At 40.3% G+C, this 18,389-nt stretch overlaps 1 protein-coding gene across 5 annotated transcripts in view; it reads right to left on the bottom strand.

The window, feature by feature from the left end:
• DHRS3 (dehydrogenase/reductase 3) overlaps positions 1–18,389 on the bottom strand; it is a 107,740-nt gene that overhangs the window by 5,028 nt on the left and 84,323 nt on the right. For 4 of the 5 annotated variants that reach the window (XM_062593135.1, XM_062593134.1, XM_062593133.1 and 1 more), the window contains 4 exons: positions 3,212–3,355; positions 2,545–2,664; positions 1,513–1,751; positions 450–575 (listed from right to left, as the gene is read on the bottom strand). In XM_062593135.1, coding sequence (XP_062449119.1) covers positions 450–575; positions 1,513–1,751; positions 2,545–2,664; positions 3,212–3,355 — 629 coding nt within the window. Of the gene's footprint in view, positions 1–449; positions 576–1,512; positions 1,752–2,544; positions 2,665–3,211; positions 3,356–18,323; positions 18,343–18,389 lie in introns of those variants that run through there. The other variant, XM_062593137.1, reaches the window with a different exon arrangement.

Here is an 18,389-nt window from a genome sequence, read left to right as displayed (position 1 = left end):
TTATTTTGGTAGTTTCATGGCTTTAAAACAAGCAATATTCTCTAAATACAGGTGTTGATGTGCATACTTTATATTTAGAAAGCCTTTACAATATAAAGCCTGGAGTCCAAAGAGGGGCTTACTAAATGAAAATCAGCTAGATGCATATTTTAATAGTTAAGAAATTTCCCAAATACAAATAGCAGTTCAGATCTCATGAATCTGAATTTTGGGAGTGAATCTGCTTTCATAAAGGGGGTAAACCCCGAGAAAAAAAAATCTAACAAAGGGAACCTTAGAAATTTTTCTCCCCTTTGCTCCTCTATCTGTCCTTCATGGGAGGGCTGGTCCAGTCTGATCCTGGATATCAGGTAACAGTCAAACTGAAGTTCACCTTGGTGGATAGACAGCAGGACTGTAACCCAGTCTTGCCTAACTGCCTGGGCTATTGCAACAATGGAAATATTTACCTTTTTAGGATGACAAGAACACGCATTGTCCATGGAAGGAGGAGAAAGGCTTGGTTCATCTGAACAGCTTCCACTGTCCTCCTAGCCACAGTCTCTGGCTTGAGAGGAGGAAAAAGATTAGGGAACCTGAATAAATAAAGTAAAAAATAAAATAATTATTTAAGTCCTTGTTTAAGATAACAGTCTAAGACCTGATGCCCTCTAAGTTATCTTTGGTTAGTGACATTGAAACATACCCCAAAGCTGTCTGGAAGGAACAGAGAACAAGAATGAAGCCCAGGTCCTGTAACTCTGTTTTGCAACCAGTAGTACTGGACTGGCTAAACAGTTAAGAAATGAACATGTTGCAGCCTTTAGACGGAAGTGGCAGAGTGTATTCAGGACCTTGCTTCAGGGATTTTCTTAAGCAGTTTGCAAACTAACATCACAGCTCTATCTTTTCAGGGTCAGTGTTATTCTTCCTCTCATCTGCTCCCTGCTTGATTCAAACTCTCGACAGGTGATCTTCCCTCACTGTTTTTGGTACCAAGAATAAAGTTTTTCCTGGCTCAACAATGGCATGACATTGTGTATTTTTTCTGAGCTAAAGGGCTAAAGGAGCACACATTCTATTAATGGAGCATTTTGTCCATTTTAAATGATTAATTTCAGTGTGTAGCTGTAACTCCCTTCAGTGGGAAAGAATTAAGTATTTAAATGAATAAAGAAGGTTTTACTGTTAATTCTAAAGTAATTCGTAGGCTGCTCCCTTCTGAATGACCTCAATTTTCAGATTGCTTCCCCTCCCTCTCTGGTGGCTGCAACTGGCCCAAACAGCTTTCAGTTTTCTCTGCAGAAGCAAATGCCTCAAATATATTCTCACACAGTTCAGGCAGTTTGTATGAATGTGCCAGTAAACTGAAGAAACCAGTCTGATGAGTCCCAGGCGGCCTAGGGTGACCCCCTGTTCCCAGGCAGCCAAATGAGACATCAAATTCTCTTAACTAAATGAAGCATTAATTAGGAGTGTATTCTGATGATTCATTTAAAATGAGATGTTTTATTCTAGCTCCCCTGGACTGACCTGATTCTCATGCCCTGAAACATCTCTGTGCTTGTGTGGAAGGGCAGGACTGTTGTGGCATTCACTCCAGGACAGTCTAGCAACCCCAAGGTCAGGCTCTCCATAAAGGCAAGGGAAGAGGCTTTGGAGGTGCAATAGTCAATGGCACCAGGGATGGCTGACAAGGCCAGGACAGAGTTCAAGCAAACAATGTGTCCATTCTGCAACTCCAGCATCCTTGGCAGGAATGCTTTGGTGGTCTGAAGAACAACAGAGAAAAAAAAAAGTTTTGCTCAGCAGAGATACAACAAAAACAGTAGTGCCTGAAAAATAAGGTGACAGAGAGACAACAAGCCAAACTGTGCTGTCCATTAAGCTAGGAAAGGAATGGGAGAGCGCTTTGTTGCCATGTCATTCTTTGAAAGCTTCTAAACAAAGTTTGTGTATTAAAAAAACCAAGATCTTTCCTATCTGTGAGCAGTGCCCACAGGTGAAGGCCATGAACAGAATGTTCTGTATGTTTAAGAAGTTCTTATAGAGGATAAAGTCTTCAGTAAAGAGATTAAATCACAAAGAACTCTTTTTTCTTTAATTACTATTATTTCTATCTAATTAGAAATGGAATGAGTTCATGCTAGCTTCCTTCCTTGAGCAATGCAGCCTCATGCTCCTCTCACGTTCCACACATCACTGAGCAGAAAACTCTTCTCTGTGAGCTTGGCCTTTCTCAAAAGAAATCAGATGTTTTACTGGAAATCACAGAATGGGAATGCAAGAGCATCAAATACTCTGCAATTACTGGAAGCTTTTAATATGATATTTTAGAAGTAGTAACTGAAATCCATTTGAGAGAGTATGTCAAATTTAATTTTTTTCAGACTTCTTTCCTCTGGCCTTTGCCCCTCACACTGTTTTTCCTGTCTCTCTTTTGTGTCAGACTGATCTTACCAAGCATCATTCAGAAAGGCCTAGCAGCAGCCAAATGTTTACTGGCTGTAATCTGTCACCCTCATTCCCAAGCCTGAATACATGAGCTACAAGAGCTTATCTTACCCAGAACTGTCCCAGGGTGTTTATATGTTGTGATTTGAGCAGTGCATCATCATCGCTGTCCATCAGGCTCTTACCATGGACCACAGCAGCATTGTTCACTAGGATAGTGATATCACCCACCTGCAAAAACACAAATGACTTGTCACAACTAACACCTCTCCTCACAAACCAGAAGTCACTATCAGCCTTCTAGTAGTGCCTGAATATATCATTATTTTCATAGCTTTGGCATTTTTGCTCCATGGGTTTTGTAATCCTTCTGGATTGCTTAAACCGATAACCAGATCTTTGTACAACATAATCTGGATTAATCTTGAACCCGGTCTGTCTCAGTTACTCACCTCTGCTCTGTTCAAGCTCATCTTTGTATTGTAAGAATATAAGAATTAATATAAAAATTAAGAAGACAAGTTCTCTGCTACTTTTGCCTAGTATAGATATTCACCTACTAGTACAAATAGATGAAGAAATTTGATTAGTTATTATTCATATCTTCTTTGTAGGGGTGAAAATATTTATGCTCTGGCAATAAATGCAATGAGACAAAACCTTTTGACTATGTCACATAGAGAATGTGCACCTCCACACCAGTGGAGTTTTTTTTCCCCATCAAAGGTGAGTGAATTATTAAATCCTGCCTACAAACAGTGTTTCCACAGACACCAACCTTTTCCCGCACAGCTTTGGCTTGCTGATAGACCTCCTCTCGATTTCCTACATCACAAATGAAATAATGGCACTCGGTCCCCATCATCTTGATTTCCTCTGTGGTCTCCTTCAGGCATTTCTCAGTTCGACCCCACAGGATGATCTGCAGCAAGAAACTTTTGTCAGGGTCAAACTACTTCTGCTTCAAATCTAAAATAATTAAAACATGCTTCTAACGAACAATTTGAAGAACATCTTTAATGTGCTTTCACTGCCAGCTCTCCTGCTGTTTCATTTAAGACTAACGATGATTTTTACTAATGATAACATTGATTATAAATAATGTATGGGAGATGGGACTCTAGCATGGTGGTGGTAGCTGAAGCCCACTGTTGATATTCTCTTTACAGGTGACGGCCTGTTCTTTATAAGCAAAACAATAATGAAATCAAAAAATCAGATCTTTAGCCTCATGTAATGAATACAGGAGGTACTTGGCAGATTTTCTATACCATGACTTTTGCTATACACACACAGAGAAGGATAACTTCTAATTCTAAAGTCACAGACCTTCCTGTACACCTGGCATGTTATCTATTTCTTGTTCTACATTTGAAGACAGTATCTGCTCTACAGTAAAACATATTTCTTCAGCCTATCAAAGGTAACAATTTGCAGTGCTGATTGTTGGCAGCCAGGGTTCCAGGTGCATTTCAAATAAGAGGCTCATCCTAATCCAGACATTTAAAGTGAGAAACTTCTAGCATTAATTTATTTTGCAACTAATACATGAAAGATTTCATATGTCACTTCCAGTTAACAACCATAATAAAAATGATAAAATACTTCTTGTACAAAAGGTAATTCTTAGTATCAGTGGAAACAAGACATTCAAACTGTATAGCGTAGATTTAATATGTAATGAAGACTTAGCCAGTGCAACTCTTGTCTGTGTTTCTGCACCATCATGGAAAACAAAAATAGAAATAATCCCAAATGTTGCTAAGTTTATTAACTTTCACTGCCACACCTCACCCAGTATTATTTTTCCTGCTGAGACAACAAGGCTAGTTTTAATTCTCTCAAGTAAGAAATGGTGCTTCCACTACTATCCTTGGAACATTAATCCAGAGCTAAAGACATTTAACTGAAAGAATTTCTTCCCAGTATACCGAACACTATTTTCTATCTCATTTAAAGCTACTGGAAGAGAATATAATTTCATCTCTCCATTACCAAAGACAACTATATTCATGAATCAATCCATTCTTTTTGCTTTCCAAGCTACAGACAGTTGTCTCATCATTTATCCTGTTATGAATGGTTGGACACTTGTCATTCTGCACAGCATAAATTACTGAATGAAGGATGCTACAGAAATCAACTGACTGCTCTGCCAGTCAAACAGCAAGAGACAAAAGAGACAGAACTAAAGGTTGCTACTGCACGCAACTGCGATTAAAAGCAACAAGTCTTTTTCCACAGCAGATGATTGCATTTATAATATAAAATACTACTTAGGACTAAAAAAAATAAATGAAATTCACATGGTCAAATGTAGCTTTATCCTGATTATGGGACTGGAAAAACAGGTCTTGGAAATGGAAAGGCTTTGCTGCCCTCACAACGGTACTATTTCCAAGCAGAGGCCTTATAATCTGTGATCCAGGATTACAATTGCTTCCCATACCAGTGGCTACTGAGTATGAATCTGACTGCTATCCTGATTTTTTATGGTTAGAAATAAGCACACTTAATCTCACAACCGGTATTAAACCTCTGGCAGGGTCAAAGAGTTCTTCCAGGACAACTAAGCAAGGCTAAAACCCATAAGTACCTGGGTCCTCAATCCATTTCCTAAATGAGTAAAATCTAAAATTAATCCCATTTATAAATCATTGGCACATCAATGAACACACACACACACACACACACACAAAAATGGACTTGTATTCTGAAAGACATAGGGGTGCTGCTGAACATTTTTGATTTGATTTACAAAGAAATAAGGTGTTGGATTTCCTGTTAACTAAAGTTACATTTCCATGCTTATTTGTTCTAAAGGAGTAACCAGAATAGACAGTAATTAAACTTCCTAAGTAACTTTATTTCAAGGCTTGTTCAGAGAAAAAAAGTTTGAGCCTATCTATTGCCTTGTGATTATACAGGAAAAGTGTAGAAACAGGCACATGGACAGTGTTTTGGAGGAAAGGAATATAAAAAGCAGAATTTATGCTGTGAAGGAGGAATGAGTTGGTTAACCAGAAATTTCAGAGCAAATATAAATTTCCAGAATTAAAGGCTGTAAGAAAGCTAAAATACTGGTTTGTCTTTGAAAACCTCAGCATAAGGTCATCCTTGGCTACCAGGCTCTGGCATCTACAGAAAGCTTGTAAAATTGAAGTTTATTTACTTGCTCCTGAACTCAGAACTAGATTGGCTGATATTTCTTATGCTTCCACTGCAGGCTTGATGGGAAATCAAAAACACTTGAGAAATTTCACAAGCTTTGAGGAAATATTTACAAAATATTGTTCAATTGTAAGTGTACACACATTTCATAACCTACAGTTATGTGGAAAGGGGAGGAAAAAACACCGCAAACTGCCAATGTAAGCATCAAGCTTGATGCCCACAGTCCTGAGTTTGTGCGAATGTGGACTTGAGCCTCTCAGTAGGGTTGGATCAGTCAAGTGCAAATGCTGAGAAAATAACTGACAAGTTGAAGAGTGAGGGGAGATAGAGGAAGAAGAGAGAAATACGGCATCAGACAAGGGCTGAGTAAATAAGGCAAGAAATTAACCTCATATACCTAGCACTCCAGGGTTTCATATTGCTATTGCAAAATAAGAAGTCGAGCCCTAAGTCTTCACCTTCAGCTGTTTTAAACATCCATACAGCCTCCTATTCTCATGAGTTGCCACGGGTGCATTGAATTGTCAGGAAATACACGTGGAAAAATAGTTAAGCAACGGACGACCTATCAAAGCTACATCTGTCTGTGATGCAACTCTTGGACTTGATTTTTTTATGCCCCAACACTTACTTCATGATCTTTAATATCCTACAGATAATCTTGCAAGATGACCCCTTTAAAAACTGGGCCATCCAGGGAAGACAGAAATTGATGATTATCCGATTATCCTTCTAACAGCATGAACTTTAGTCGTGATTTTTTTCCATTAGAAGTTTTTAAGTCCCTAATACTGTTCACAGTCAGGTGAAGGCTTCAGCCTGCGTAAGAGAAAAGCAGTAAATAAAAGACCATTCTTTCGTGAGAGGTGAGAGTTCCCTAACAGCACAGTGGGAAGTCAGGCTTCCTGCTGTCATTTTTGCTACTCTTTACAGATGGATAAACTCAAAACTCAATACACCATGCTTTTGGTCCAAATTCAAGCTTGAATGGTCCTATAAGATCATATGAGGCTTTCACTTTCTCTCTTACGTCTAGCCAGAAGTTTAAACTGGCACAGGCTTCACTCTGGCCTCCTAGGATATCAAGTCTCACAAAGGGATGAAACTTTTACTTGCTGTTTTAGACTCTCATTTGAGGGCTCTGCTGCTCCTCAACAGAAAGCTTTGGCTGGTGTTACTGTGTAGATAGTAATTCCCTCTTCTCTTCTTGCTTGCAATGGTTTCATCACTGTTTTTCTAGGTCCTTATTCTACTCTATTGCCTGCTGAGGAGAAAGTCTACCAACCTACTTGTAAGTCCTCAACTCTCTTGAATTCACCTCCTGCAGAATCTGCGATTCGACACTTTGCTGTTGGGCACTCATAAGGTTGTGTTGCTCTGTAACATTCTCACTAAAGCAGATACATCACTGAACCAGAGAGCTAAAGAGTCAGTGATCAACACGCATGTTCTGAATGCTCCCGAACAAAACGTTTGCTCACAGTTGAACAGACGGAGGACTGTGGGGCTGGGCCTGTGTTTTTCATGGAGCATCAGCTCCACGAGCCCCAGCCAGCCTAAACCGTGCAGTTGCCACTTCACTTCCCTTTATGCGTAAGGACGTAAGTAACTCTCATTGTATCCTTTGCTCAGTCAACGTCAAGGAATGCATCTTCCAGCTTTATCCTGCCCTAGTTAGGATTTGACTGCTCTGCATTTGTAAGCAGTCTAGGTCTGGAGCTTATGAAATAGTCCATTTTATTAGGAGGCAGAATTTTCAACACATAGACACGGGTCCAAGAGTCTGGTCTATGTTCCCTTTCTCTTTTAAGTTTAATTCTGAATTGGCAGTAACTACGTCCCATCTGGAGACTTAAGTCTTGGAAAGAACGACTCTTACAATCACAGAAGTTCCTGCCTGAGACAGAGAAAAACGTAGAGAAATGAAGGAGAGAAGAGACAGTGTTGCGCGTTACACAGCCCTTCGGGAGGCTGCACAGCCACCCATCCACCGTTATGCAATGGTGCAGGGAGGAATATTTAATCTGCGTCTTGAGAAGTTCTTGGACAGACAGTTTTCCGTCCTGGAAAGAATCCAGCCACCATTTCATCTCCCCCTTCATCTCGTCATCCTCTCCTGCCCGCCCCTCCCTACCGCACTAGACACGCTCTCCTTTCAAAAAGTTACTGACCAGAAAATTGTCGAGGGCAGCAGCCCAGCGAGGCGGTTAATCCCCGCTGCGGCAGGCCTGCTCCGGAGGCTTCCTGCCCTGCTCTTACCTCCGGCTGACCCCGGCGCTGGCAGCGGGCAGGCAGGTGGAACCTACGCTGCGGGCTGCTGCCGCGGGCGGGCGGCCGGGCGAGCAGGAAGGAGCTTCCCACCGTGGGACACCCGAATAATGGATTTATGATGACAGAGGAACTTAGCACGGCCTCCTCTTAATTAACTTAGAAGTAGCTAATGGCGGTGATGTCACAGTTTAGTGCAGATCTTCCCAGGAGTTATTCATGAGCAGGTTTTGCAAAGCAAACCTTATCTCTTTATCTTCCACCCCTTGGCAAGTCACTGAACGCCTTATCTGGCCTTAGGAAAAGCATTTCAGCTAGAGCGGCAGGCTCGGCAGACACTGCATCCTCCACTCCCGGAGGACTCCTTTAACTCTGGACTTTAATCTGATAATGAGACCTGCCCCAAGGTCGAAGGGGAGTCAAAAGGATGGCTTGAGCTCCTGCAAGACCTTCTAATAGAGGCCTGTACTGGCTACTTGCCAGAAGCCCAAAACCTGACTACAGTTTTAAATCCTGACTTTTCACCATAATGCAAGTCAGTAAGAGTTATGCTTCTGAGAGTCACAGAATCAGATAAGGCCACTAATTTATATACACTGGTCCAGACTGAGGCTGCTATCCACCTAAATATACACACATGATCCACACCCCCAGAGCCCTATGTTTAATACTGGTGAAGGAGATGAGGTTAGAGCTGATTTTACATCATTTACAAGGCTATTTAACTGCTTACAATTTTATTGCTAGCACAATTCAAGAAAAACAGCAAAGAAATGTTGCCCCTTTACATCTCCAATTAATTTGGCACTGTATCTTCAGCAAACCTGCTGTGCTAACCTTTGCCCCTCGGACAAACTAGACCAGTATCGGAAAGGAGTCCCACAACAAAAGAGTCTTTGAGACAGAACACGTACCATTTGTTGACTCTTTCCTTGGATTATCTAAATTTTATTTTAATAGAGGATTGTTCAGTCCCAGTCTTTTCTTAACACAACAGTGTGCATTGTGATTAGCAGATGTAATTTCCATTCCTACAGTTTCTGCATTTCATGATTCATAAAGCAATTCTCGGTATCAATTTGAAGACGCTGCAAGATGAAGATGTTGCAGAGACGCACAAAAATGCCCTTCCTACCTGACCTCATCATTGCGGTCTCCACAAATCAGCCACAACGCCTAGCCGTGGATCATTAGAGATAGTAGGAAGCTGGTAGGTCGACCATTTCACTCCCTTTCAACCTCCTTCGTAGGCCAGTGGAACAAAAGTCGCTCTGTTTGAGCTGGTATCTGCAACTGCACAGACTGCTACCTTTGTTCAAACGGAGAAAGCCTTTCAGTGCCCAATACTGAGAGTTCCTGCATAGTTTTAGGAAGTACAATGTGTACATAATCCACTGAAGTATGTCCGTCTTATCCCACTGTGTTAACAAAGGCTGGTACTAGTAACTCACAGTTGGTCCTCCGAAGAGATGCATTCCAGCGTATCCCATAATATCCCATAATCCCAGGAGAGTTTTGCATATCATAAAAACAGAAGGCTAAATCCTACAGCCTCAAAACTGTTCATGTGATTTGTCGTCAATGGCATAAGGATTTTTTCCTCCACCCTTTCCCCTCTCTTGCCCCCAGGGTAAAGTCAGACAAGTTATTTCAGGAGTTCTTCATGGCAGAGGCATGCTAAAGACAGATTACTGCAAGAGTGAAAGGTGTGGCTGTTCAGTGTGAAAAGCCAATCTTTGCTTTAGAAAGGAAAAAAAGAACCTTTTGATGCCTGAAGCAGGTCAAAATACTTAACCCAGCCCCTTAGTGACACTTGTATAAAAGTAAGCAAACAAAGCGAGCCAGTGGAAGAATTTATCAATTCCCACAGCGGAAAGTGAATATCAAAGCGGCAAGGGACTAGTATAAGAAAGATTACTGATAAGCATGGGGGACGCAAGAGGGTGAGGCTATTTGCCTATTTTACACAGATTGGCGTTTAGAAGGTGTAAAGATATTTGACTATATGAGTTTAATTTAAATTTGAACACTGCCAGCATGTTAAGCACAAGACTTAGTCTTTATTATAGGCTGGTTTGAGTTAAAGCCAGGCGTAATAGACAGTAATGAGGATAAAAGGTGTGACAGCAAGAGAGTGAATAGCAATTCCTTTAGTCTGGAGTTGGAACTTTAAATGTTTTACTGTATCTTTCGATTTAGCACTCAATGGGATTAACATTATTCACCAGTGGTACCCTGGCCACCCTTTCCTCCTCTACAGGAAAGAGGACTGCACCTAAAAACTCACGGAAAAGTATGTAAACACCTGTCTCCTATTCAACAGAGGCTTTCCTTGGAAAAAGAACTTCCAATTTTCTGTCTGCACACAGCCATTTGAGACCAGCTCCCTCTAAAGCAGCGAACAAATGCCTACTGTTCTCACGATCAGGACTACTTAAGGACAGGTGGTCCCATGCTGACTTTTTTCCAGTGGTTTTTCCAATTGCTTTCGTCTGCAACATGAACTGCGGCTCCAGACTGCCTTGGGAGCAGCCCTTTTCAGCTCTGCTGTACAGGGCGGCTGAGGAAGGCGAAGGGTTAGGGTTGTTTGCAAGAGGAGGTCAGGCAAGAGTCAGCCTTTACAATCCTATTAACGCTGGGACAGGGTCAAATGGAGTGCACGCTCCAACAAAAGCGCCAAGTGGCCACAAGCTGTCACCCTGCAAAGGTTCAGGGAGGCATCTGCGGGGGGGAAAAACGACAGATTTTTAATGGTGAATGTCTGCCACACCATGTGTTAGAACTCGCCTCTGCTCCAGGGAATCGAAGCACACAAAGAACTACCCAGCAATGAAATTCGCAGGCTGCAAATTGGAAAGAAGTGGCATATCGGGGCTGGGGAGGAGAAGAGGGGTTTCTTTTTATTTAAATTACATATTTGATATAAGACCTTGAAGATGTGTACCAACAGAAATACAATAGTCCATCCTGCCATCCCTATTACCCAGATTCCTACAAAAATGTCCATAGAGATCTCAGGAAATTGTACGGAGGGTAAATATACAGGTGCAAAAAGCACTTTTTTACCACAAGGACAGCAGACAGGATAAAAGGATAGAAAGTCAATAAATAACATTTTAAAAGAGAAATTAATGGATTTGCTTGATGAAAAGGACATAGTCCAATATGTATAATTTCAACATAGTTGATGGTTTGCTGTTTGTACTTTTTTCCTTCCAAAATGCTGCATTATTGCAACAGCCCTCAGGGTAGAGTTCTTAACATGTGGCAGTTTTAACGTGCATGTAATATAGTTAAACATTCACCATGATAGAAAGTTATATTGACACTGAAAGATAAGAGTGTTTTTGTAAAGCTAACATCAATAAGAAGTTTAGAGTACAGGGATATTTTAGAAGTCAGGGACATTCGAAATTAAAAATGTAGTCCCAATTCATCGCAGAAGTAACACAGTGTTATTTCCATCACCTTACCGGGTCAAAGTGACTCCTGAAACTGCTTGATTCAATAAAACTTCACTGAAAGGTCTGCTAGTCTGCTACCCCTTAACTAACAAACTACAGAAAAGCAGACATGAAAAAAACACAAATTTATACATAAGAAGAATTAAAGAGCTACAAACTTGGTGCCAATAAAACTGGATTTTTTTTTTTTTAAGAGTTTGCTTTTATATTTATGAGCCATTTCTACAGTAGAATGCCAAATCTTGAAACACGAGAGTTTCCAACTTCTAGAGAACAGTGTTACCACTGCACCAGTTTTGGCACAGCACTCAGAGACCCCTACAGTCGGTCCCCAGTGTAGCTTATAAAAGTACAAGCTATGCTTGATTACGAACCGCACAGCACAAAAGAAATTTAACTTCTTAACTCTGAGTATTTTCAGCTTTTCTTTAAATTATTATGATTATTTCATCAGCACTTTACTTATTTTGGGGGATATATACAATTCCTCTATGATCTCTATAAAACATACAATTTTATCAGTCACGTAATATATTCAAAAGGCAATTTAATTAGCCTTCTGATGCTAGCCTGGCTCTGAACTTTGGCAGCAGATCTGTGAACACTGCTCTGTGAACTGGAACTGGGTTTACATTGGTATGTGGTTCCACGATGTGTCGTAGTCCTACTACAGTAAAGGCAACTTCACCTTTTGCTGTACTGTCATATGAGGAGAAAAATAAAAGTGGACAAATTGGTAAATGGGTTAGAAGCTCTGAGGCATGAAGAAAGCCACAAGGAATTTTTCCCAGCGAGAAGATGACAAGGGGGACAGATAACCACAGTCCTTGTAGGAATGTCAGAGAAAACGAAGAACTGGGAAGTATTTAAAGCTGCTGAATTTAAGGAATGGCTTGCAACAACAACAACAAATATGCAAACCTAAGGATGAATTAAGAACTAAAATCACTTTCTAGAGGTAAGATGCTTCTCTAAATCTCTAATTTTGCAGAAATGTTGCATTAACAAACCAATAATGATGGTGGTCAAACCCATGACCATAGCGCTTCCCCTGTGTGAGTAGCAAGCAAGTGTAACGATGTCCGGAGGAGATGGCTGACCCACCGCTGGACCCCAGGCTCTAAAGGGCACGCGAGGTGCCAGATCGCCACGCATACACACACACATACATGTGCATACACACACACACACACACGTCTTTACAGCTTAAAAGGTGTCACAGATCAAGCTGTAACTGTTACACATCGTCTAAGGAAATGAAACCCTGAAAACCCCCCTTTGATGGCCAAGCATTTTGCTTTTAAGGAGGCAAACTTCGTGCTTCCATAAAGTACGCATTTAAATATAAACACAGCACAGACAGTAATCTCTAAGGTGCGTGGATTTAAATCAAATTGCAAGCAACACAAAGAACACTCTACAATATTGCGCGATCAGCGTATCTCAAAACCCCAAAATCAAATAATTCAGTTCAGTGAGACAGGACTCCTGTGTTTCCCAAAGGTCTTGGAAATGTTCTTGCATCAGTTCTGACAGCTCACTGTAGTAAGAGCCAGCCCTGTTCTATTACCGCTTTGGGAAAGAAGTATTTGCATGAGCTGCACTGCTTTAGTATTCTGTTTGGAAGCAGGAATTCTTCACTTTAAAACAGTAAGCTGAATTCTTCCCTCTCTGGTAATTCTTTAGGAGGCCGGGCACAGGGAATTTGAGTTTGTAGTTAGACAATTCCAACGCAGTAAAATGGGATTGCAGAATTTCCCATTCACTCTCCAAAATACAAGATGGATAAGTCTCTCCCAGTGAATGTGCTGATCAGAGAGATGGGCTGTTTCTGTTTACTATGAGCAAGGAGATTAAAATAACAAATCCAGGACAAACACTCATTTAATCTTCAAGTAGAAAAGATCTGATTGTCTGGTGTTACTGTTGATCCCTTCTTTTTAAGGGCAAGGAAAGGTGAACTGTGCAGTCTCTTGACAACAGGATTTTCCACTCCCATGAATTTATTCTAAGTCTTGTAATATTTGAGGCTTTTCTTAAAGTCCAGCACCCACAATCAAAAGATTATCTGAGAATTTCTGCCTTTGTTCAAAGTGCTGCAAGTTTGTCTGCTCCTCAGATATGCAGAAAATCTTGAAAACCGACTTGGTTGTATGCAAAGATTCACATAGAGAGTATACAATTTGAAAATTCAATTCTAATTATTTAAAATCTCATGCTTCTTTTTGAGTAGTAATTCAGCAGCAACTAGCAAAACAGGAAACATTTGCTGTACAGTAAAGCACCTAAAACCCACTGAAATAAGGTTTTGTCAGTATCTGAAGGTTTCACTGATACAAGTGTTCAGCACTCACAGAAACTCAGCTAGCAGTTTCAGTCCATGACTTAATGGAAGAGAGAACGTATCTAAAAGACAAACACCACCTATCAGTACAACGGGTGCAACCTGATGTCTACGCCGTCGAGAGAACGAACACCGACTGAATGAGACATCAAGCTTAAACTCCCTTACACCTTTTTTAAAAGGTTGTTTCATTTAGATAAGAGGTGTCATAGATCAAACAGATCATACCAACTGAAGGCTGCCACCCCTCCTCTGCAGAGGCTCTTTCTAACCTGTGGCTAGAAGTATGCCAGACTGCAGGATAATCACAGTCCAGAACCTTTCCCGGCATCATTTCTATACCAGTTCGAAATAAATAGAATTTTGAAAGACCCACAAAGATAAAACTGCCACTGATTATATACTGAGAGGAAAATTTCTCTCTTGATCACACCAGTAGGACATAACTATTTCAGCAGAGCTGCATTTGTGCGTTCAAATACTATTTTATTGTGATAAGTGTAGCACTGACATCTGCTTGGGAGATGTTAGACAACAGAAATCCCTACATTAATCAAAACAAGTGAGCTCCGTAACAATGTATTCGATAAATTTTAATTAATAATGTGTCAACATAAGGGTGGCTGTCTGCAAAACTCTTTCTTAATTATGCATAATTTACGGCTAAACTAATAGGATGAACAATTTAAATTAGTTACAAACTCTGCCAAGGTACCCATCTATCCTCAAGTCTATTAATTAGAATCAATTTAATCCCTGCTGGGATAAAGGTCAAACTACATGAATTTGACCCTTTTCTACTGGCGTCAGTGTTATCAGCCAATGGATCTGGCACTGCCTGGGTCTGAGCTGTTCGACTCTTCAGTGCGTTGACATGATGCTTTGAAGACGACAGTCTGGGCCAGACTAAGAAACTCTCTCAATAATTTCTGCTTTATATTCCTGATAATCACACAGACTTAAAACTTTCAGAGTTCACTCTCTCTTGGTGGTCAGCTCTGAGGCTGCTGTTCTCTGCCTTTGACAGTTTTTCCTTTCCAGTCTTCCCTCCCTACACGCTACCGGGAAATAGATTTGTCTCTTCGATTCAGTTCAGGAATCAAAATGAAAAATGAAAATCAGTAACTAACTTGATATTTGTTAATAGATTTTAAAACAAACATACAAAAATCAATAAGCATTAGCTAACATCCCAAAGGGTCCACAAGCGAAGATGCAGATTTGCCTGGCATAAAGAGAACTGCTGTCTCCTGTTCTTCTCCCCATAGCTCCTGGTGAGTAACTGGCTACTTCCATGAAGTCCCAGGTCTCTTGGGAAAATGATTATAATAGTTTCAAACCCTTACTGTGAAGCTAAGTTCCTGGTCACAGCCACGGTAGCACGATGTGAAACCAGCTGTTTCCAGGTGTACTAGCTTTGTGCATGCTCTCTTCAAATGATTGGTTTGAGGAACGACATTCAGAATCTGTTCAGTCTTGTAAGTCCCCCCTTCATGTTTTTTACTATCCATTAGACAGTATCACCTTAAATGCTCCAATCAGGAGAAATTTCCACAATGCTAGTAGTGGTACACAGATCTAAACAGACAAGCAAACAGCGAGAGATGGATCCTTGCCAATCTTGAAAATCCAAGTTCAAGGCAGAAGCTCTGCCTTTTCATCACGAGCAACTACAGGCTATAGAGTCAACAACCAACTAGAGGAAAAAACACAGGAAACAAAAGTAGTATCCTTATGATGTATCACAGATAAGCTCTGTGCACAACTCGTTCCAAAATGTTTGATGTGCTATTTCATTTGCTAGCTGGCTGATGTTTCATAGGCATCACAGGAAAAGACTGGAAGAAAGCAAGCTTCTCTCTCTCTCATGTCATACAAGGACAGGAGGAGAACTACAGGGAAAGCGTAGCTATCCAGAGCCCAGTGGTTACGCATAAGAAATATAAATTTCATAGTGTGAAAGAATTTGTGAAGGCTGCTTTTCTCAGTTTTACCTAGAAAACAGTTAAACTAGGCATCTCCCTTCTTTCCTTTCAGCATCATGGGGCAATTAGGGCTCAGCACACAGCACTCCTGGCACTTTCTGCTTGTCAGCAAACTACACTAAAAAGGTGACAGGGTTAAAAAAAAAAAAAATCTTTGATTTCTTCTAGGCTTTTCAGCCAAAATGCTTAAATATATGCAGGGCTTAAGATCACTCTTAAAGCAAATTGTGGTGCCAGACTAATTAGGCATTAGCTCAACAGCATGTTTAACATTTTATAACATAGTAAAAACTATCTATATATGTTAGTGCTTCAGATGGAAATAGTTCTACAAATCTGAGTCAACTTTTTCCAAGTCTATACCAGACATAAGACGTAAGTGCAATAGAAATACACAGCAGCACGTTTATAAGTCATTGCAGGTGGTGGAACCACACAAATAAGAGAGATGACTGAATCCCTTCAGAGAAGTAAGGTGAAAAATCATAGATCAAACACATTTTCTTGTCAATCTTGAGAAAAAAACAACAATAAAACACAAAATGATCCTTTTTCCCTTCCCTGACCAAATAAAACTAAGACTGTATGCCTGCTCTACTACTTTGACCAGGTCACCTCTCATTTAGGATCTCACTGCCTCCTCTTCAAGCTTTCTAGATCCAAGCTCCTGTCTTGACTTTCAAGGCCACTATCACCATGTTATCTATCACCTTTCAATTAGTATCAGAGCTCCAACTGCAGCCCTCACCTCCCAGTAGTAAATTTTCAAACATTTGCATTTTCTACCACACCATCTGCACCTTAAAAGAAAATGTCTTAAGTATGCACACCTCTGCAAAACTCCCCCAAAACTCTATTCTTGTTCTTCAGATCCTACCTTAAAAACTGTTGCTGTGATGCCTAAATAGCTAAATAGCTAAAATTTAAGATAGCTAAATGAGTGCTGCTGAAATCATTCTCTACACTCCCCATCAGTACAGACATCTAAGTTTGTGTTCAGCTGTTGCCTGTTGTTTTATACCTACATTGTAAACTCTACGGTAGGCAATGTCTTTTTCTACTATATTTACACAGCACATTCAGCATACAAGTTTCTGGTCCATGAGGTTTCTGAGGCACTACAAAAACATTAATAATGACCTAATCCTTAAAACTTAGCTCAGGATTTCCTATAGCATTGAAACACTCCTTGTATTCTGTAGGAACCTTCATTTAACTAGATCGACCCCAGTCCTTAAGCATTCTTAAAAGTCCTGGATTTCCGAGTGACAACATAACGCTGTCTCAACAGGACAGTATTTTCCCATGACACCACTATATCCTGATGCGGTAAGACAAGCCTGTTATGCTGCAGGTTCCACCTCTTGTTAACATTATTTATTCTCCTTACAACATGCTTGGTAACAAATGACAGACATGTTCTAAATGATAAGTTAAAACAGCTTCAGGGAGAATGTTGCTTCATGGGCATCAGCAGACCTGATACCTGATAAATTCTGGTTGTACTTGCCAATCAGAGACCCTTATTTAGCATGTTATTCAAGCTGCTGGCCTTGGTGCCAGTACACATAGCAGGCTTGATGCCATCTGAGCCTGGGACTTGATACAAGGGTTCTTTTACCCATTCTTAAACTCAATCAACAAGACAGTGAGCTGTTATGTAAAAAGGAAGAAGCCTTTCCAGAGATTTGGTAAAGCAACTCAATCAAACCTATACTCTCATACCAAAATGCCAAAGCACTAAAAGCTCCTAATTATTATATTATTTTGCATGACATGAGAGAATGTTCACTCCCCAATTTTTCGCGTAATTCTGGTCACTGGCAAGTTAAGGCATGGTCTAATAATTGACTGTAAGATTAAGTGCATTTACTGTCATTAAAAATATGCCCCAAACTGTTCAAATGTTTTTTTTTTTCCCCATCAGCTTATTCACACAATAGGATCAACTGGTATTTGCATGGTGGGCAAATTTTCTCATTGTACTAAAGTATCTAAATCATCTGATATCATAGATGATTAGAATCTAATATCACAAAAAATAAATCTCTTCAACAAAACATTTCCTTTTAGGTTATCCTATCTATTTCACTTTGAGACATGTTGAATTATCTTTTCAATGTGGCTAGTTACTTATCTGGACTGCTAAACTACTACAGAGAAAAACAGCAGCTACATGGACTATTTGTTGTTCTGGTCATTCTCCACAGGGCATAAAAAGATTTCACTGAGTTTTTTTCCAAAGTATTGTACACCACGCCAACTAAATACCTATTTGTGCAGTATATTTGCATACTGCCTCTGCACTGGGTAAAGTACACCAGAAGTGTGCCCATTTCCTTTCAAAATATCATATTAAAGGCTTTATGATTTCATCATGTTAGATCACAGTACCTACCTTACTGTGATCAATCATGTTCTTGGAAAAACAGTTCCTCTCAGTTCTGAAATTCTGTTGATTTTAAATCAACTCTTTTCCTTGTGTTAATCTCCTCTGGGGTGACAAGGTCAAGTCTATTCATGTTCTGAACTCAGAGTGGATTATAAGATACATGTCAGAAATCAGTTATTACTTGCAAGTGCAAGTGTCTTCCTGATGACTGGCCCAGCTGCAGTGGATTTAAAAATGTGCAGACAACAAGCAGAAGGACTTACTTGGTGAATTTACTTCAGGTGTGCTAGCTCATCCCTTCCCCCAGTGCTCCAGCACATAAATTGTAC

The sequence above is a fragment of the Rhea pennata genome, chromosome 22, assembly GCF_028389875.1.
Source record: "Rhea pennata isolate bPtePen1 chromosome 22, bPtePen1.pri, whole genome shotgun sequence".
NCBI lineage: Eukaryota > Metazoa > Chordata > Aves > Rheiformes > Rheidae > Rhea > Rhea pennata.
This window is presented reverse-complemented; position numbering and strand designations above follow the sequence as displayed.